Raw genomic sequence first — 22,141 nt, 5'->3', positions numbered from 1 at the left:
TCCACCCCATATAGCAGTGCAATTTCCACCGATGCACTTACCTCAGGAGACTTCCGGCGTCCGATCGATACGTGGGTGGTGGAGACGCACCCCTAACAACACCCGCCTGGCGATCTCGGTCCAGAAGAAGGAGCCTGCAATGAAAATGGCATCTCACATGGTTATTTATGACCACTGAAGGACAACCCAGTTACACACAATAAACATTCCATGAGAGATTTAGCATCGCCACGGGCTATAGAACATTTGCTGTTCTTTTTCTAACTAAAGGGTATGGGGCATGATACCATAGCAAAAATTGCTGAGGGAACTTGTCTGACTGCAATTGGCAAGTGATGAATTTTATGAGTCTGTCTCGGTGTTAAAATTGAATTTCGATACACGAAAAGAAAATGTTTATAGCCTGACGATTCGATAAATCATCCTTTCCTTCCGGGGTGTGTCTCATGATAGAGTTGGAAAATAATTTAGATAGAGATAAAAGATAGGGCGAGTTTAAATTTTCATGTTTCACTGACTAAGAACAATCCGAAAAAAGTTAAAATAACATTCCGGAAATGTAAATTTTACCCTGCATTATTGATCCGAACTTGGTGTAAATATTATGCTTTTTAGGTGTATTATGGGTTAAAGTTAACCTTTTTCATTTTGGCTTATTAAGAAATGTTGATATATTTTTACACCTAAAAAAAGTGTTAAAGTTACGAGGAAAAAAAGTTAATCGCACTCTCTTTTTTCCTCAGTGTTGGAGTGGTTAAATGAGGTTCAGTTTTATCAAAAGAATTTTGGTTCGATGAAATATTGGCAGGAAACGAAAACACTGACTTGCAGAGCAATTCTGCAACGGTATGGCAATGTCATGACAAATTTTGTTGGTAAATTCGGAAGCAAGACAACGTTAAAGCCCAATGAACATCGAATGATCATTGAATGAAGCTCTTAGTAAATTTTGGTACTGAAAGTTGCCAATATTCAGATATATTTTCTGATTTTGTTTTGTATGTGGAATATCCCATAAGGAAAGTGGGGCATCTTTAAAATTGGGTATTTTTCTCGAATTTTGATTGAAACTGAACCCTATTGTGATATAATTTAGCTCCACAAACTAATTATGAAGATAACTTACATTAAAATAAGTTTCAATTTGGTTTGAAAATAGGAGAAAAAGTCCAAGAGGGTATAGTAATTCAAAGGTGCCCCACTTTCACCTAAATGTATTTCAAATGTGTTTTTTTTTTAAATGTGTTTTTTAAGAAATTTCAATACATTTTCTTTTATACTGATTCATTGACAGAACACAGTGGCAACACTACGTGCTAATTTCAGCTCGTTTCCTCTTTAATCCAACTCTGTTCCTTTGTGGCTACCTACCACTATTGCCGGGCCAAATGATAGTGTCATGCTATTTATTTTCACTCTTTAAGATTATAAAAAATAATTGTATAATTGTACTGCAAACTACTTGATTCTATGGGCGGCATATATAGTCAATTGGACGACAGTTTCTAACATTTACATGGGGATGCGGGTAAGGGTAAGTCGGCGGAAGACGAAAAAAAACCAAAGTTCCATATATTAACAAAATATGAATTTAAAACATTATTTTCTTAATTTTTTAATAAATTTCTAATCAATTTTAAGAATTTAATAAGACCTTCAAAATACGCAAATAATTTATCTTAAAGAAAAGATATTATAATCTTTCATCTTAAATCTTTACAACTCTGACCCTTCTTTTGCAAATCTTGCATGAAATATTGCAATAAATTGTCACAATTGGTACCAATTCGTAAAAAAAGGACTGTGATATGAAATATTCAGGAGGAGATGTATTGAGGCAAAGCTGCCCTACCTTAGTCGGTACTCCTGCATGCTGGCCTGGTAGGATGGAGGTGGTGGCCTATGCTGGAACTCTGGATAGAGGAGACCATGTGGAGCACCACGTCCACTACATGGACGCCTACCGCATCGGTCAAAGTCAGCCCCAGATCCCAGACCCAAGCACGGAGGAGCCCCTGGAGCCGTCATCCGCCAAGCAGCACCACTCACTGTTACCAGGATGATCCCCACGCCTGGAAAATATAGAGAGGTCGGGTGGCTTCATTAGCGTCAATTTAGTATAATTCATTGAAGAATTTTTCGCGGAATTTAATATTGAACATTTTTCTCGTCACATTTAGATGTCATGCAGCTTTTATGTGGGGGGATGATGCTTTTGCGCTCCCGCCAAAAAAATTGCCCTAGAGTTTCGTGCATCCCTTCGAAAATATATAGCGAGGGAGCAGCCGAATGTAAACAGAGAAAATCCATTACCAGATTAAATTACGGAAGTGGTGATACACCAAATTTTCTTTATCCAAATGTGATTCTTCACTCATAATTTTGGAGAGTATACCAACCCAATGGAAAACATGAGGTTCCATATGCTAACATATATAGAGAAAATTCTAGGGCATAAAAATACACTTTAGAAGATATATTGAGACACCAAAAATACATTTTGAATTTGATTAATTTTAGCTCATGCTCCGCCTTTCGAGGGAGTTATTTGGAAATAGTATTTAAATTATTTACAAAAGACTTTTTCTTCATCTTCTTTTTTCCTTTTTGCCTATTTTACTGCCTCACAGACTTTTCTCATCATCTCCAGCCCAGAAATTGAGGGAGAAGCAAGGAGCGGATTAATGGTATTTATTCCATTTCTTCTCCCATAATCTCTTCTGCAAACGACACTGAAGAGGGTAGATGAATAAAAAAAAAATGCGAATGAATTCATAAATATTATCCATCAACAACCCATTTTGAGACAATTTCTACCCCCAACTCATTCACTTTCACAGTTTATTAATTTTGTGGTAAATCTTATGGTTTCCCTACTGCAATTTCTATGGTAACTCCATGAGTACTCTTGAAGATGAATAGCCCAGAATGTTGTGCTTGCATTCAATTACCTTTCTTCATTTGGAATCCTCATCATTGATAAAATGAAGTCAGGTATTGTCTTTTAGGTACATAATATGTACTGTTTAGTACATTTTGGTTGACTAACCACACACTAAATTGAGTACGGAATGAAGAACATTTAACAAGTGGTATAAATTTCTTAGTCTTCTATTGATAAATGGTTGTATTGGAACATAATCTACTATCAGACAACATGTGTGGCTGTATTGGAAAAACAGTTAAAATAAAAGAATAGGGAAACTGTGCTAAGTTTTGAGCAGTTTGCAAATTCGGTCACTTCTTTTGTTTGTTTCTCAGTTCAGTATAAGCCGTTTTTCTCAATCTCGAGAGGTTATACAATACAATAGGGTCGAAGGAACATCTCTTCGACAGGGAACCTCTATTCACACTTTTAACAAAATGTTGAAAATTATTTGGTATATCTAATAAAATGTAAGTATTATGACATTTTTTCTGTAGTATATCTATTCCTATAAAGAGAGATCTTCGAATTTCATATCCCAAATGGTACAGAGTAAGGTGTCTATGTCTATAGGACCTGACACGAATTCTTAAAGTATCAATAGGTGTTCCTTTCACCCTAAAATACAAAAAAAGGTGGCATATGGTGACAAAGCGTCTCAGGCTTTGCAAAATGCTTGAACTTGTGACGTAGATACTATACCTAAAAAGTACTTTCGCATCATTTACGGTTTCCGGGTTCTGAACCGATTTAAACCGATTCATAAATCAGTCAAAAGATCTCCCAATATTCCTAAAATACTTTAAAGAGTAATAAAATTGATTTTCAGACAAAAATTACTTATCGGTTCATAACCGGTTCCTTACCAGTTCACAACCGATTTAAACTGACTTATAAGACACTCAGAATATTTCCCAAAATACATCTCAGGAGTAATCTAATTGAATTTTGTATTAAAATTAGTTGGAATGGTACGGTCAGTTAGTTATACTTGTTGATGATTTAAAACAGAGTATCAGAAATTCCTGTGACCCGATTTATCCCAATTATCTCCATACCTGAAGAAGGAGACAAACATCTTCGAAACGTCGTATGAAGTAACAATTGAATAAATCCAAACATAGGTCATAATCCGTGTTTTAAATCATTAAAATTAGTTATCTGTTAGAAACCGATTCATTACTGCTTCAAAATCGATTGAAACCGGTTCAATTTTGTTGGAAATTCCAAGACCTTTCCAACGAGCACAAAAATCATCCCATTAGCTTGATAAATGCTCTCTTTAGAGCCTTTTTAACGTTTGATCTTGAAAAAAAAAACGTTATTAGGAGTGATTCAACGGTATTCTCGTCTTGTATATGAACGAAATGTCCGCCTAGTTAATCTGTAAAACATTAAAAAAAAAAAACGAAAAAATCGCACAACTCGTTACTAGCAATCCTAAAAAAACATTATTGGGAAGGGGAGGAGTGAAGAAAGAATGACAGGCATGTTAATGGTCTCAGGATCAACTTATGAGGAGTACTTCGGAAGCCCCAAGGTTTTATCTGTAACCGTTTCGTCTCTAAGCGTAGTAACTTAGTTTGAACTAGTATAAGAGCGGTCTAGATTTAAAAAAAAATTAATGCATATCAGGTTAACATTTTCGTATCAAAATAGATTTGAATCTTGAATTTTAGTGTAATACGAGCTTCGAACGAAAGTTTAGCCATAACAAGTAGATAAATTTTGGGCTTGACTTCTGAAAATTTAGGATGAATATTTAGTGTCACATTTTACAGGATAAATATTTTTGAGGTTCCCCCTGAGTCGGTTTTGGCTCTAACAAGGAATTGTGTTATGGCTTATAGTATAGAAAAGAAATATTCGCTGAGTTTATCTCTAAAATTTAAAAAGAAATGTAATATGTCGCTTTTTGCGATAGGCTTTAAAAAACGCGATATATTTAGTATATTTATCTCTTACGGTTTAATCTATCTTGGTTTTCAGAAGCAAAAGTAAAAGTTAACACTTATATATATAAATAATATTAATCGTATATTTTCAAATTTAAAAAAGTATAATTTTTTGTAAGGTAAATGATAAGTTTGAAACTTTATTTTTCAGTATAAAATTATATAACTAAGCCTTAGCGATTAATACATTGAAAAAATTAAAGATCAACAACCATTTTCTCTGGAATCTATTGCTATAATAGAGATTATTGAATGGATAGTCTGCCTGAAATAACAATATCAATTTTCAATATCTATTCCAGTAAATTATTGCTTTGGTACGTGCGATATCAATAAATACATTTAATCGCAGTGTTTTCCAATAATATTTTGCTGAATTTCACTTCCAATAAAACAAGCACATGATGGTGGCTGAGGTGGTTGATAATGGGAACAAAAAAGGGTAGAATATTTTGCACTAATTCTGATTCTTTTTTCCGTATTCATGGGAAAATTACACCTTGATGGACTTTAATTTTATTTCTGGTGCATACTCATGAAGCTCTCAGGAAGAGAGAAATAGGGGATGACGATGAAGGAAAAAAACGTGAACTTCTGATGAGTTTCTTCCTCTCGACGACGAAGTGAAAACAATTCAATCGAGATCGGAATATAAAATGAAGTTTTTAAAAGCTCTCCAATGTTATTTCCCACTGGCGATGCTTACTCCTGCAGAAGATTCCATTCTTCAACACCTAAACCATCCCTATCCCCCGTCCTGAACTAATTTTTATTGACCGCTGGAAATGGAATTGTGTACTTGATTGCATAACGTGATACGGAGGCTGGGTGGTTATAGAAAAGAAAAGATACGGTGAACGTGAAGTGAATCTAGGCGGTTGAGGCACATTTTCAAGAGTGAAATAAATAAAAATGATGACATTTAAATTGCTTGATTGGCTAACCCCATGCCAGGGGTTGGTATTCACACCGAAAGACAAAGAATAAAATCATCATCATTCAGATCACGAACACATGGATTTGGATGGCTTTAGTAATTAATTCGCAGAAATGGCTAGAAGTGTGCAAAATTGATTCTATCTCGTACCCATCGTGAAGCAAATATTTCACTGTTTGCCATTTTCCGTTCGTATAGGTTCGCGTAAATCAAGCACTATTCCCCCAAAAGGGGCACACAATTCATCGTTCTTTTGAGGGTGTTACGAAAAATTCCTCTGTGATTTTTGGAATATTCCAAAATCCTTGGTTTTGTACATTTAGCACGTGCCATGAGTAAATCTAAAATATTTAGTATGCAACAGGGTGTTCGGATATTTTAGAAGCTAAATACACTTCTTGTAATAACAATAATTTGTAGACAAGAATGACAAACCGTAAGTCATAAACTCTTTAAATCTTTAAGTCTTGTTCAAAAAAGATAAAAGAAATCTTGATTATTGTGAGCAATTTCAGTTTCTTGAATTATTTTAAATTTGAGAATTCACAGTTTATTACCTTTTCGAGGTTAATTAAGCTTTCGAGTTTAGTTCAAAAACGTAAACATAAAATGACTTAAGAGCAATTAGCTGAGATTTTTTGAAGTAAAATTTTGAAAGAAAAACCTGTGGAGGAATCCTAAAAAGAAAGAATATTTTGGATTTCGTGATTTTGACAATTTCGCGATTTTGCCAAAACGGGATTTGGACCCATTTAGTTTTTGCCTTTCGGAATTTTGGCCTTTTCGGGATTTTGGCTTTTGGGATTTTGACCGGGACCGAACTATTCTTATTTAGTTTTTTACAGAGTTTTGGTTCATAAAATTTTAAGTTTAAAAGAAAATTATTTACAATTGCTACAATTTAAATTTCATGATTCCAAAGCGTTTTTGTGTTGAAAAATCCCTACATTCAGAAAAATAATCGAGTAAAACATACTCGAATCGATGTTGAATTAACTCTTTTTCGTTGTGATTTTTCGTTTAACTATATTTTAGAGTTGATTTTACTTCTATATAGGTGTAATATTCGGAAGAGTTGTTTTAACTTTTTTTTCCTAAAATTTACATGATAAAAGAGTGTAAATAACTCTTTTTAAGACTGAAAGAGTTTTAAGAGTTTCAAGAGATAAAAAAATCTTAGAGTTAAGATAACTTACTTTCAAATCCCGAAATGAGTATATTTTGCAATTTTTTTTTATTTTATCATTTTCTTTATTAATTATTTTCTTGACCTCAAGTTCTCTTTGTTCCGAGCGAAATATTACGTATGTTGGCAAGCACATGTCTTCATGAAGCACTGTTAGGCATATTTCGAATTGATGTTCCTTATTAACTTTGCCACACGAAAATCTTCTTGACCGAAGTATATTCTAAAAACGAAAACAATTAAGCATATACTTCAGTCGAGATGAAATTTTTCATAGAAAAAGAGTAATAATTACATCGATATCTGACGAATTAATTCAACTCGCACGAAGAGTTGTTTCAACTCTATTTACTAAAATTTACAACGAAAAAGAGTAACAATTACATCGATATTCGTAGAGTTAATTCAACTCTGCCATAGAGTTGTTTTAACTTTTTAGGTTTTTTCTTAGTGGTGCAAATTGCATAAGAATCTCTAGTATTTTGAAACCATTCTTCGGTTAATCAGTTGGTCTGGCTAATATGAAATCAGTATAATTTAATTCGAACATTCAAGTTACTTATTTAGTCGCATGCGGTACACCTACACCAATAACACTAAGCCCCAAGATAGTGCCAACACCTAACACCTTTGGCATTTTTTATTCAAAGAATCCCAGCATGATTCTACTGACGAGATCAATTTGTGAGATTATCATCAGTGTGGGGGATCCCCTAAGAGCTCCTCTGAGACGTACGGAATTAAATTTAAAGTTACTGGGAGAAATGAGGCAAAATGGAGAGTGTTGCTCACGCAAGTGCGAATAGTCCAAGATACATCCCTTACCACTTACCCATCCCACCCCTTGGGGGCCTTCTAGGTCCCTATCGAAAGTTTCCAAAATGTGTTTGTGAGCCTTGTGGCAAGAGAATGGGAATGGTGAAGCTCCTCGAGATGTCACACTTCAATCTTTGTGCCATGAGATATTTTAGTCGAGGATGTGCCTCTGGAGCCATTTGGTGGAATTGGGGTATGGCTTTCTGTCACAGTATGTGGCATCTACTTGCCCCTTGGGTCATCGCATGAGGATTGCTTTTGACTCCACGAGTGTGAGGGTTAAATGGATTTGCATAAATGATTGCGCCCCAAACCTACTTGGCCACTAATACTCCGCCTCTGGAGGAACAGAGAGATGCTTTAGTGAAGCTACTGGTGTACTTAAGTGGGACGATATTGTTGATATAAAATTATATCACAACTTGATATGTCGCGTGTGACGATCCCAAGGCTTTGATGGGGAATTTACAATGATAATGCCATCCTCTAAATTGAGCCATCAAATCCACCATCGCACACCATAGCATAGAAATGTGATAGTAGAATTTATTATACACAGTGATAAAAATCACAACTTGGGATAGTAAATTCTTTTTTATTTTACTAAATTTAATATATAGTTTTTTTTGTGAAGCTATTACTAAAAGAAGGATATGGATTTATAGTAGGAGGGTTATTCATTATTGAGAACTGCTACCTCTAACCCTTCGGCCTATATAGATAGACGGAAAAATAGACAAATAACGTAATAACATTTTTCGGAAAAATTACCACTTTATGTGTGACGAGAGTTTGGGCGAGTGGAAATAAATAAATAATGATAAGTGGACATATGCTACTTTCTTTTGAGTTCCTCAATAAAATACATTTGGTCGTAGCAAAACAACTATTTCAATAATCATGATATTGAAATATTATATATGAGGGGAAACATTGCGATTTTTTGCAAACATTGTGATTTTTTTTTAAAGTAGATATTACAATTTAGAGACAGTACGGCCATTAATGTGTAAGGTTCCTGTCTTAATTAATTACCGTTTTTCCTCAGTATTTGTCAAATATTTTAATTTTATAGATTGATGATTTTGTTTTCTATTTTTATGGATGTTTTTGGTTTATAAAGGATTTTCAACATGGTCAAAATAGGCCTAAAGGCCTAAGATCTTGATAAAGGGAGAAACAAAAAAAAAACAATTTAGAGAACAAGATCTATAAGAATTCATAGAAACTATAAATATTTTTATCCGCACTAAAGAAATGGTCGACATAAGTCTATATATTGTAGAAAAAAAGTGTTTATAACTGCTCCATGTTTACTATTGCTCCAGTTTCCTCTATGCTCAATGTGCGTACGCTTGAAATAAATGTTTTTAATTAAAATTCTCATTCTACATACAGTAGACTCTCTCTCAAATGGGCATTTTGGGCAAAATGTCATCCGGTTTATCGATAGATTTAGGCGATTTAGGCTTCAAAGCCTTTGTAAGTTTCAGAAAAAGCGCTCAATTAAAAAGAATCACGATAAAATAGGAAGAACTACAGCGATTTTGAGCAAATTAGTTTCATAATTAAACGTAAAAATTGTCAACAAATTTTTTCGCCCGATTGGAAAAGAGCCGATTGAGCGAGAGTCTACTGTACTAATTCCTAAAGTTATATTATTGTTACTTAAATTCTAAACACATGCGTGAATTATTTTCTGACTGATTCTTCTTATAGCTTAAACTTAAAGAGAGAACAGTAATATAATCCATTTTTTTTCAATTTGTCACCGCTCTGGAGCTTAAACGGTAAAAGATAGCAACTTCTGGTCTTCGATAACCCCCCACATAAAAGAATATTATTTCGGACGGTATTTTTTGCTTTTCCCCTCACCTCCTTCCTGCTTTTCCGCCTTTTACTGGTTTTTGTTAAAATTGCCCGAGATTTATTTTTAAATGTTTTTAGGATATGTTTTAGAGGTAGTTTATATGAACATTTCGCCTAAACTTACCTATGACCGGAAAATTCGCCATTTCGAATTATTGAAGGTCAAGGGTCAAATAGTTTGATTATCAAAATTTTTCAACCGATTTGGCTTAATTTAAACTTTTTGGTAAGAATGCAAAATTTCTTATCCGGCTATATCATTCTCAATCAATAATGTAATTGGTCAAGTAATTGTAATTGATTTATTTTTCTCGACTTTCTATTTGCGCTTATGGATGTTACTAATCACAAGTGGTGTTAATTTTATGACTAGCATTACTAATCCCAAATATTTTTTCTTGATGAGTAAAAAGAACTTTCATCATTTTTACTTTAATAGTTTAAGTTTTTTTGTAACGTGTAACTTGAATTCTAATATTTTCATATTAATGACTAAAACTTACTTTATTTTAAATGCAATTAAATATTTAAATTTATTTACCAATATCATATCAAAAGAATCTCTGTTGAGAGTTGACTATATTAGGTTGGTGAATTTAGTATTTCTAATATTAGTAAGTATTATCACAAATCTCTCTGAGTGTACTATATAGACTTTGTTGCAAGCAATATAATCTTGGTATTGAATAGTAATTTTTATAATTGCCTCGGTCGGAAAATGATGATAAAAATATATAAATATATAGTGTCAGATTCAACAGTACTATATACAGATATTTTTCTCTGTGCAGAAAAGGATTTTCATCAGCAAAAACTCCTCAGTCAGTTCAGTTGGGGAGTTGTTTTTCACAGCTTTTCACTCTCAGGCATCTTTTAATCAATTGCCTTCTTCCAGCTCACTTTTGCAATTGGTTTTGGCATTCTTTTTGCTTCCAATCTTAATTACTTCATGGACCCCATTGTGATGTACCCATTTTCCTCAGGAGTGTCCATGACACAGTAGAGTTTTCTTTCAGGAGAACGATCCCTTTCTATCGCTATGGCATCAGTCTGTGGGGAAAGCAATCAAAATACGCGCCACGGTGTAATTTAATGGGGAACACGCAGAAAATCAAGGGAAAGTCTCTCGTTTTCCTGACAATAGGATTACACTCTTGAGAATTTTCATCTATGGTTGAAAACTTGAGTTAGCATTCTGCTAAACGACATTTTCCCATCTTTCTCGCACTCTCCCCTACAAAAGGAAAAACCACCTCACATTATATCCCCATGTAGCAATAAATGCCTCCCAGTGTGGCTCTGACGAGAAGAATCTTTCTCCAGGATCTACCCCATTTCAATGGGCGTGGAATGGGAATGTTAGATTGGAACGTGCAGAAGATGCTGAATCAAGAGTTTTCTCATGTTTCCCACGCCAAAGATAAATATGCTTCTTTCACCATTCCATCCCAAACAACTCTTTACTGTCCTCCAAAAGCTGAATAAGAAGATTACTTTTGACATTGCTCTCAACTGAGACTGATTGATGCCCCGCAAATACCATCCATATGCCCCCTGATTGTTTTGCGTCTGCCACTCGACATAAACTATAAATTCATTTCTTGATGGATCTCTATCACCATGCCAGTCCTTTCCATAATTTAAGCGCGCTTATTAAATTTAGGGAAAATTTCCTGGTAAATCCATTCCATAAAATGATCCTTCGCGAAACATGACGAGCAGGTAATCCTTCAGCTTGGTGTCACTAATCGTGTTTCCCAATGAATTTACAATAAATTCAATAAAATTTTCATCATCCTCCACTTCCCTGATTTCATCCAAAAAGGAAGAAAAGGGAAAAAAAGAAGCAAAATATATTGAGACGTATTAGTGAAAAAACGTGATGCTTTCTCCTTCACAATGTGGTGAAAAAGGGAAATTTCAATAAGGAAGCGATATGTAGGGTCATGTGATTCTGTTTCGGACATGGAAGATTTAAATAAAATTGAACAACAAAAATTAGGATTATCAAATATATTAATTAATAATAAATTAAACCAAAGCAAATATGAATTAGACATTAGACTCCGGCGAAAATTTGATGATATTAGAAGTGTCATTTGCTTGGATTTAACATAAAATTCTAGCTCTCTGTATTTAGGAATTTATAACAAACTTAATTAAATTCAATATTTTTTTTTAGTTCCTTATGGCTCCGACATATCTTTTAGGTCAGGGAAATTCCATAAAGTCAAAATTTACATCCCTTTCATTCTTAAAAGCTCTGCATAGGGTGGAGTCACCACTTCTCGCCAATGCCCCACTTTTCGCCACTTAAATTGAAATCGCTATTTTTCGCGATTTATGAAATAAATGAGCCACAAAATTACTTGTATTTTTACTGCTGCTACGTATAGAGTCGAAAAAGAGTAATTATTCGTTTTGAATTTAAGATTTTGATCATTTTTAGAGCAATATTTGAAGAAAGTGCATCGAATCCAATATTTCTTACCCAATATACTAAGTGTCATCAAATTTTCATCTAGCAAAATGTACCTTTTTGGACAAATAATTTGTCTATTGAATATTTAATTACACTTGTGGAATAGATAAAATTTGTATTTATTTAATTAATATTTTATTTTATATTATATTTATATAAAAATGAGGGATGGCGATAAGTGGTAATATTTTGGAATGATTTTACCACCTGTCGCCATCTCTTTTAAAAAGGCGACGCTAACTTCACTTCGTAGATTCTCAGTTGTCAAATCTGGATTGTTTACTTTATGCAATAGTCCAATAGTTTGATTTCTCAAATAAAATCGAAGAAAAATCATTTAAAATGAGTAATAGTAAGATGGTCATGAGGAATGAGAAATACTGAATGTATTCTTTGCATAATATTGCCCACAACAATTGACTTTAAACCTTTTCAAGTGGGTGGCGAGAAGTCGTTATAGAACTGGCGAAAAGTGGTAAAAAGTAGCGACGAAGTGGTTATTTTTACATTGTTAATAAACATTAGTTTTTTAAGTAGTCCAGGGTTAAATTGGACGACTATTGCTTTCACGAATCTGCAGCCAATACATCTAAGTAACTCTGTGTCAAATTTGAGTTATCTTGTCATAAGGGTTCAAAAGATATAATAAAATTAATTCCCGTTTTTCCTAAAAATGGCGATAAGTGGTTACACCACCCTATGTCTGTCATAATCTGTCGCATTCTTCTTCTTCTTTCGAGCAAAAAACCAAATTAAATTAATTTCAATCTAATATTGGGTGAGAAAGAGGGGGATAGACGTAATATTTTCAGAAAGAAAAGACTACGAATTTTGATTTCATGAAATTTCACCGATCTAAAAGGTGTGCCGGAAACATTAGGCTTTGGATTTTAGACTCTTGAATTTAAATTCGAATTTCTAGAACCATTTGATTTTAAAGAAACACCATTTGTAATGCATTAGACAGACTTACGGCTTTATGCCGAGAGACGGCTTAGTGGGAAACTGATTGCATATAAAAAGAGTTCAAGAGTTAAATCGTAGGTGTGTTTAGAACGCAAGATGCACTTTGACAACTGATAGGATGACGGCACTACTTGTGGCCTCTGTCTTTACGTATGGCCTCTTCGCAAAAAAAATTGCAATATCACAAAATGATTTCGAAAAACCTTAAAATTAAAAATATTTAATGTGTTGTTATAGCGCAACACATTTTTTTTTGGTTTTCGGAATCATTTTCTGACAAGAATTGCGACGTTGCTATCAGTAAAGACAGGCCACAAGTAACGTCGGCACCTTAACTATGACTTGAAATTGACAGCCAACTACTACTTACTAATTACTACTACTTACGAAAATATCAAAAACGGTTAAAAATATCTAATAAACTTACTAATAATCGTAAAATTCAGTATTTTTTAATTCCTTGCTGGATTCTTGTTAATTCAAGTCGATTGACGAATGAGGTTTTTATAAAAGTCTTATTAAATAATGAAATTCTCGCATTAACTGTCTTTATTCCAAACGTATTTAAAGAACTAACCTGTAAAACCGTTTTAGATTTGAGTTATTCCAATAAACATTTTTCTGAATCACAGAAATGGGCGTCAATAAAATGACTGTAGTACATTTAATTTCGAGGTTCAATTTATAAGGCCATCAAACACTTGCTTATGGATTAATCAGTGCAAACTAAACAAAAAAATCTAAAAAAATTTGTTTTAAATTTTTAGGCTTTAAATTTTGCAGCCTGAAAAATTTTTCAATGTATCTGATATAAGCCCTATACTACCCTATGTGAGATTGAGGTAGATGGACGATCAAATCGGATTTATTTGGTTGAGAATGTAGAAGTTCCTACAAAAAAAATATACGAGGAATCTCACTCACTTTGAGGAAGCCACACGAGTGAATTTTCCGTCTCACCCAAATGCCCCAAAATAGTTTAGTCCATGAAAGAAGTCGATTAATCTTATTTGTAAACAGTCGTGAGGAAACATAAGGGAAAATTGTTGTACACAATTGAGACTTTAATTCACTGTGAAGGGTAAACTGAAGGAGATTTTCTCAGTATAGTAGAATTCCGGAGAAAATCACTTTTCTTCAGCCATCGAATTTCATGGGAAATAACACCCAACTAATTCAATTTATTCATATCAATAATTACGAGTCATTTAACGGAGAACGATAAAGTCTTTGGCAAACTTTGCCATTTGAAGAGATTTTCCAATAGCAAACTTTGGCGGAAGATCAATATGATGTTTGTTCTGTGGATAAAAGAACATATTTATATTCTATCCATTCAGAACTTTTACCTTTGATGTATCCCAAGGGGCTATAGCACTTTATCAGAAGCATTTGAGCGGAATTGAAGGAAATAGATATACACAACTGATGTTGCTTGTTGTAGAAAACGGAATTATTAATAAGGAATACATATAAGGAACTTTAGAGTAATTAAATCGTTCTAATGTGTCTGTATATGTTCACTGCTGATTTTACTAAAACAAAAATTAAGGAAGTATTTGACATGTAAAGCGTTCTGCCTATTCGGCATTTGTTAACCCAGTCAACGGTCATTGCTACCATTTCGGAGATAATTTTGAAATCAATTTCATCTGTGCGTCAATTAGACAGGGCAGACAGAGCCAAAAGGGGACGAAATCATGGCAAGTTATAATAAGAGTCCAAGAAGTCAAACAAGTCCAACAAGTCACATTCTCTATAAGAATTATGATAAACCTAAGTTTCACTTCAGACTTTTAGTTCATTTATACGCGAAAATACCAATATTATATTTTTTTTAAATAACCCCACTAAGTTACAATATTTTCGTTAATATTTTTCGACTCGCTTCTCTCTCTCTTTGGATCACACTTTGGTAGAATTTTGGAAATATGAAGTTTTGGGGTTTCTGATGTTACGCTGATTGTCCATCCGCCCGTACGTCTGGCTTTCTGTCTGTCCAACCGTTACTACGCCTACAGGTAAACTGTAAAACATAAAGAATTGAAACATACGGGGGGAGCTCAATAAGTTGACCCTGGGACCGCTAACGACTTCTTCATTTTCCAGAACCTTTCCCCTTTCCTGCAAAAACCATGTTTTTGGGATTGCTCTATAACGTTTCTTAAGAGCTTTTTTCATCTTCGGATATGTTTAGAAGGTTGATATTAGGTGAGATTCTTAACAATCTCACCTACTATAATCCTACCAAAATTTCATGTCCTCCGATCGCGCTCAAACTTGGCCAAAATGTGTTTCGCCACTTCCTGATCACGAATATATGGGGGGCTAAGTTACGTTCCCGGCCGGCCGGCCGGCCGTCCGGCCGGCCGTCCGGCCGCTCTTTGGAGCTTAATAGCTCCTAAACTAAAAAAGATATCGACTTGCGGTTTTCGGCAAAGGTTAAATATCGTATGAAAATTGCAACTTGGTGCATTGACCCCCCACCCCCCACCCCTCCTTCGGCCATTTTGAAGACCCCCCTTTTTTTGTTTTCTCAATAGCTCCGCCCCTATGGCATCGAGAGGGCTCAAATTTTAGTATGTTATAGCTGGGCCTTAGAGCTTTCCATCAATACCAAACTTAAGGTCCCCCGACCCCCCTGACCCGAGCTATAAGGGTCCAAAAAAATTTTCTTAAAATGGCCATAACTCCGGTTCTAATTGTCAGAATTTAAAAAATGAGGGCTTTTTGGAAAGCTCTCGTAAAATGCCACTTCCTCTTCTAACATCGCAAGTTCATAAAACCACCGCTAGGGGCGCTATTATTAAAAAGAAAATTTTTAAATCTTATAAGTTAAATAACTCAAAAATTCCTTATGCGATCGGGCTGAAATTTTAGTATGTTGTAGCCGTTGATTATACCTATCAAACAAAAAAAACCTTAAGTCGATCCATAACCCCTGACCCGAGCTATAAGGGGTCAAAGTTCGAACATTGACCGGCCTCTATCTCCGGTTCTAATTAACATAGCGACATAAATTTTACCTTTTTGGTTTCGTCTCGATGAGCACTTTCAGATGGAAGTTCAAAAAGTCACCACAGGTGGCGCTGTGATAGCGTCAAAATTCATCGAAATTTAAAGTCACTTTTCTCAAAAACGGCATTGTGCAAGTTAATGAAATTTTAGTATGTTGTAGTCCAGTCTAGGACGTTTCCAAAATGGTGCGTATGCGCGCTGTGGTTTCAATAGAACCGGAGATATGAGGGGTCAAAGTTCACAAAATTTAAAAAATCATATCTCCGGTTCTATGTGACCGATTTTGATGAATGAGGGCTTAAACGAAAGATCTCACCAAATACTACAACTTTCTAGAACATTTGAACTTCGTGGGACCAACACCAGGGGCGCCACAGTCAAAAAACGAATTTCAATATCACATAACCTCAATTATCTCGACTGTCGCTGAACCGATTTTGATGATTACTTCGACATAATTGTAGAGGACATTTGTCTCTACATTTCGTCCATACATCATTTTCCGATCAGACTACGCTATCACTCCGATTTTGCCGTTTAAGTGTGAAAAAAATTGATTTTTCCCATAATAACGCTTTGAAATCACTCTCAGATGCCAATTTGACTGCCTCTACTCCACCAAGACACTTAAAATAGGGTTTTAAATGGAAAGTCCCACAGAATACAACAATTCTTTGATATAGTTGAAGTTCAACAAATGACTACTTGGGGCACTCTGATGGATGAAAAAACGAGTTAAGAAACAAAAAACCTCGATTATCTTGGCTTCTGAGTAATCGATGAGATCATGTTCTATGGAAAAATTATAGAGAACATTCTGGTCTACATTTCACCCATATAACACTTTTCTGTCAGTTCATCCAAATCCTTGATATTTTGGTTTAAATACAAAATTTGTATAATTTCACGAATTTTATTCAAGATAACTGAATGGCGTCTCCCAACTTCAGCTCTAAATCGAATTTGCATGCACTCCGAGTTAGCTCACGTTAAGAATCTCACCTACATAAGCCGGTTAGGATTATCTGTCCCTTTTGCTTATATATGAGAATACCGTTTAATCATTGCTGATAACAATTTTTCAAAGTCAAGGTTACAGTTAGAACTCGTAAGAAAGGTCTTGAAATTTATGAAAAGTTCGAACAGTTTTCAATTTGTTATGAAGTGGTGTTGAACAAATTTTTAGTTTCTATCGGAATTTTAATTATGTTTTAAGTTATTTTTGGTTATATCTTTTTTTTATGATTAATCAATCAATTCGAAATGCGAACTTTTTTTTTGGAAATATAGCAACTTAAAGCGATAAGTTCGAGCATATACTAAAGCATTGGATACTTTTCCACCCCTTTTATCTGAACAAAGATACTTCTCTTACTTACCAATTTTTATTTATTTAATGATCAAGCTAATTATTTTATTGTCTATTTTTTTAAATTCTGACCATAAATAGTGTACCGTTTGTCGTAATTAATATTCATTTATGCGTTAAAACTTATCTTAGATTCTTATTTAATAGCAGCAGTTTAGTTTGGTTCTCATTCAATTGTACTATTCTAATTAACAGAATTTGAAATATTTAAGTTTTTACACTAGAGTAAATGTCCTAATTCAAAACCATTTCCAGACGCTTTAACTTTAACGGAAGATTCAACACATTAAGTTCAATTTTTTTCTGAAGAGAATTACTCTTTAGAATGTTACTGTTCAGTGAAAATTCTTTAAATATAATTTGAAAACTTCTTAAATACAAGAATAATACACACAAGTGCAAAATGCTTCAATTGGAAACAAATTAATCCAAATGGAGACAAGGGAAATTTTTTAATTGGAGACAAACAGTGTAAGTGAAACCGCGACGAAAGGCTTCCAAAACCTTGTTGAGTTGCTCTTGAGTGCAGAATTTGTACTTATTCCTGCTCTTTTCTCCTTTCCCATCTAAAACAATAAGAAAATCTCTCCAACAATTCATATTTCCGGGGTTTCCGATTGAAACATTTGCAGACACTTCAGAAAAACCCTTTTTGTTCACGAAATAAATAATTATTTCATTTGAAAACTTCACGTACCGTTACTAATAAAGACGAGCATTTAATTTAACTAAAATTAGCCAGAAACATGACATAAATATTAAACAAAACAAATAAACAACAGTCACCTCATTGTGTTTTTCATTGGAAAACAAGGTCGATCGATGAAAAATTCGATGTGAAAAGGTACACTTTTAATTTTTCTAAGAAATTAACAAATTAAAATTTGTGAATATGAATGGATTTTCGCTTTAATTGGAGCAAAATTAACTTAATAATGAAACTGTGGTATAGAAAATACAAAAATATAATAATTTAGTACTGTATTTATCATGAAAACAATGACGTTTTCATTTGGAGTAGCGAAAAATTTCCATTTGGAGCAGGTTTTAAATTAGCTTAATTTACCCTATTGCAGTGATCGTCCTGTATAATATTATTCACATAATAATGTTTATATGTTTTAGAGAGGATAGTATGTTTTAATGTCGAGATTGTCAAAAATTGAGGATCAGAAAAAAAAATTTTTCTGACTTTTTAAAGCCAAAAATGACCTTTTAGTTGACCGTAAGAAAAATTTTGCTTTTACGTCATTGGTGCCCCGGGTGACCCAATCGTCCTTATATGGATAAAATAATATTAATTGGTACATTGTACTTTGGGCATGAAGATAGTAAAAAATCCATTCAAATTCATTGCTACGTAAAATATTTTAATTACCATTTTTTTTAAATGTTACTTCTTGCGTTTGGAGTTAAGGTGAGAATTTTATGAGTTGGAATTTATTCGATTGTGTCCTTGTTAGAGACAATCCCAACTCACTATACAAAAAGAGAGTAAATTGAAATTAACTTTATCCATTTTCTAAATTATTAAGTAACATAATAGAGGACTAAAATTTTTAACAAACAATATAACTCTTATTTTTATTAATAAATTTGACCAATATACCATTTTCTATATTAATAGAATTACTTTTCCATTTGTATATTCAGATTTTTTTCCCCATTTTTGTGCCCTTAAAATGAATTACCCTGGAAGCCACAAAATGCAGCAGATGCTGAAAATTGGCAAATAAAGGACGGTCCTTGCGAAGTGAGAGCTTTCATGCACCATCCCATATTTGCATGTTGAACAATTTATATGTATTTTCTCTTGGCGAAAAAGGAAAAGCACTTCCGAGTTTCGCGCCCCGGCAACCTGCCAAGAGTGGGAAAGGTTTTTTTTGGCAGGGCCGGAGTACGAAAGATTTATCCGTAGGGAGGTCAAAATGGGGGTTCACACCTGTCACACAACTCTAAGGGAAATTGTATGCCAGTCACTACTCGCAACATCCCACTTTTCCTGCTTATCGTGGTGGGAAAAAAATCTCGCACTTCAAGTTCATTAGAATAAAGAATCAAAAGAAACGGAATTTCTGGGATTTCTTGAAATTCACACTTGAGAACTTTCTTCATCAATGCATTTTTGCGCTTTAATGAGTTCCTCTGGTTGAGACAGTTTGAAAAACATTTTCCAACTCATTCAACTTTATTTATCTCACTGACTCTGGATTAATTCCATGTTAATTGATTTTCAAGTGGTGGAAAAAGTGATGATTTACCGACTGAGAAGTGATACTTAATTGAATTTCATTGAGTGTGGTTTTCTTGTCACAAACTCTCAACCAAGAAAGTTGGATGAACTTTTTCAAAAGTTAATTACATCACAGTCCCTTTTGCTTGATCTTCAAAGCCACGAGAGTACTTAAGATAAGAAACTGGTGGCTTTTAATCAAGATACGAACTTTAATTTTTAATTGACTTTTAATGCTTTTCAAATCCTTCCGGGTTTCGTCAAAAATCACGATACACCTTAAACATGAATTCAATTTAAAAATTAATGCCCCTTTTCTTTTAATGCTTGGCATAGTCTTACCTTTCCCTTGGACAATAAAAAGAAAATCAACCCTGTTGAAGTGCTCTCATAAAAGCATGTCTATTTATCATTAAACCACTTTCGACAGCAAGCTTCGAAAGGTCTGTTAGGGAGCGAACCCTCTTGTGGGGGAAGAGTGCTTATCGAGGATGAGGCAAATGGGGCATTTGTGTTCTGAGGCGTGAAGTGGCAAGACAAATCGTATAAACTGAAAATATGCTGCACAATGCCATAAGGGATGGCACAATGTGCAAATCGCGAGTGAATATGCTACCCAGAGAGTCTAAAGACCAATTCCAAGCTCTAAAAGCACAACGTAGAGATGATTGTTAAGCTTTTCACTGTTTAAAATTAAAAAGAAGAGAGTCTTATGAAATTATATCCTTTAAAACCGTAAAAATGAAATTGTAAATTAAATTAAAAATCTTCTAAAGTTGACAATCCTTAATTAATGCGGTTCATAAAACGAAATTCTTTGATTAAATACTTAAAATGAGCGTAAAATTGAGTTCTTTAAAAATTTTGGACATTCTAATTATTATTTTTATTCATATTAGCACATGACCGTAATTTTTTTTTTGATATATTGTATATTAACTGATTTAAGACAAAAATATTAACTAAAATATGTTAAAAAACAAAAACAAAATTATTTATGTAAAGTTATATTTTTTATCTTTATATGTAATAATTTGGAGATGTACATTATTTCCATATAACTAGAATCAAATTATATTTTAATCCATCGCCTTTTCATAGTCAATTAATGCGAAACACAGGGATTAAGGAATAAAATTAATGTAATTTACCTTGAATTTCACTAGTACGCCCCAATTTTGTTAATTCATTTAATATAAAAATGAGACGTTTAAACTAAATCAAAAAGCTTAATATTTATTGATTGTAATATTTTTATTCTTTCAAATAAAAGTATTTCTACTTCATAAGCTTGTCATTGTCCGTATTTTGTTTGATTAGACAGCAGAAAATGTAAAAGCTATTTATAAAGGGATGGCAAAACATCCCAGGCCTTGCGAAGTGCTCGAACTCGTGAGTCGTGACTTAGACGCTATCCCTAAAGCACTTTCACATCATTTATCGTTTACCGGTTCTCAAGTGATTTAAACCGATTTGTGAATCACTGGAAAGATCTCACAAAATAATTTTAAGAGTAATATATTCGGACAAAAATTTCTTATGGGCTCATTACCGGTTTACAAGCGATTTAAACCGATTTATAAATCACTCAAAATATTGCCGTAAATAATGTAGGACTAATATAATTGAATTTCAAATAAAAATTAGTTATTGGTTATGAACCGGTAATTGCCAATTCAAAACCGATTGGAACCGGTTCAGTTTTGTCGGAAATTCCAAGATATTTCTAACGAGCCCAAACATGACCCCATTCGCTTGATAAATGCGCTCTCAGAGCCTTTTTTTAAACTTTGACTTTAAAAAACCGTTATTAGAAATGATTCATCGGTATTTTAACACATGGTCAATAGTCCGGCTGGGTAATCTAAAACATATCCAAAAATTAAAAAGAATCGCACGACGCGTTTTCGAGCAATCCCGAAAAACATGGTTTTGCCGGGGAAGGGGAGAGATGGGGGGAAAATGAGGGGCATGTTAACGATCCTTAGGTCGACTTATGGGGGGCTTCCCCTTAGTTCCCAAGTTACTATCTCTAACCATTTAGCCTCTCGAGCAGGCGACATCTGGACGGACAAACGGACAAGCAACGTGACAGAGAGATTACCCTATTTGTACCCTATTTGTTGTGGATTTTTGAAATAAATTTAAATTGAAAATTATACATATGTACTGATCTCTCTGTGAAGTTCGAACAGTAAAAACCTGAAGAATATTTTTGAGATTAAACGGATAAAATATTCAGTGATATTTTCTATAACTCAAGAAATTTTCTGAGTGAAAATCTATCAGAATAATATAAATAATATAGTAGGGTGGAATCACCACTTCTCACCAGTGCCCCACTTTTCGCCAATTATATTGAAATCGCTATTTTTCGCGATTTA

General features: G+C 33.9%; 1 protein-coding gene across 1 annotated transcript in view; it reads right to left on the bottom strand.

Moving 5' to 3' along the window:
• The window catches only part of LOC129803871 (uncharacterized), a 208,904-nt gene that overhangs the window by 5,518 nt on the left and 181,245 nt on the right, over window positions 1-22,141 (bottom strand). Inside the window, exons 5-6 of the mRNA XM_055850695.1 lie at window positions 1,853-2,072; window positions 42-134 (exon numbers count right to left, since the gene is read on the bottom strand). Of these exons, the coding sequence (XP_055706670.1) occupies window positions 42-134; window positions 1,853-2,072 (313 nt within the window). The remainder of the gene's footprint in view (window positions 1-41; window positions 135-1,852; window positions 2,073-22,141) is intronic.

Source organism: Phlebotomus papatasi, chromosome 2 (assembly GCF_024763615.1).
Source record: "Phlebotomus papatasi isolate M1 chromosome 2, Ppap_2.1, whole genome shotgun sequence".
Taxonomy (NCBI): Eukaryota; Metazoa; Arthropoda; class Insecta; order Diptera; family Psychodidae; genus Phlebotomus; species Phlebotomus papatasi.
This window is presented reverse-complemented; position numbering and strand designations above follow the sequence as displayed.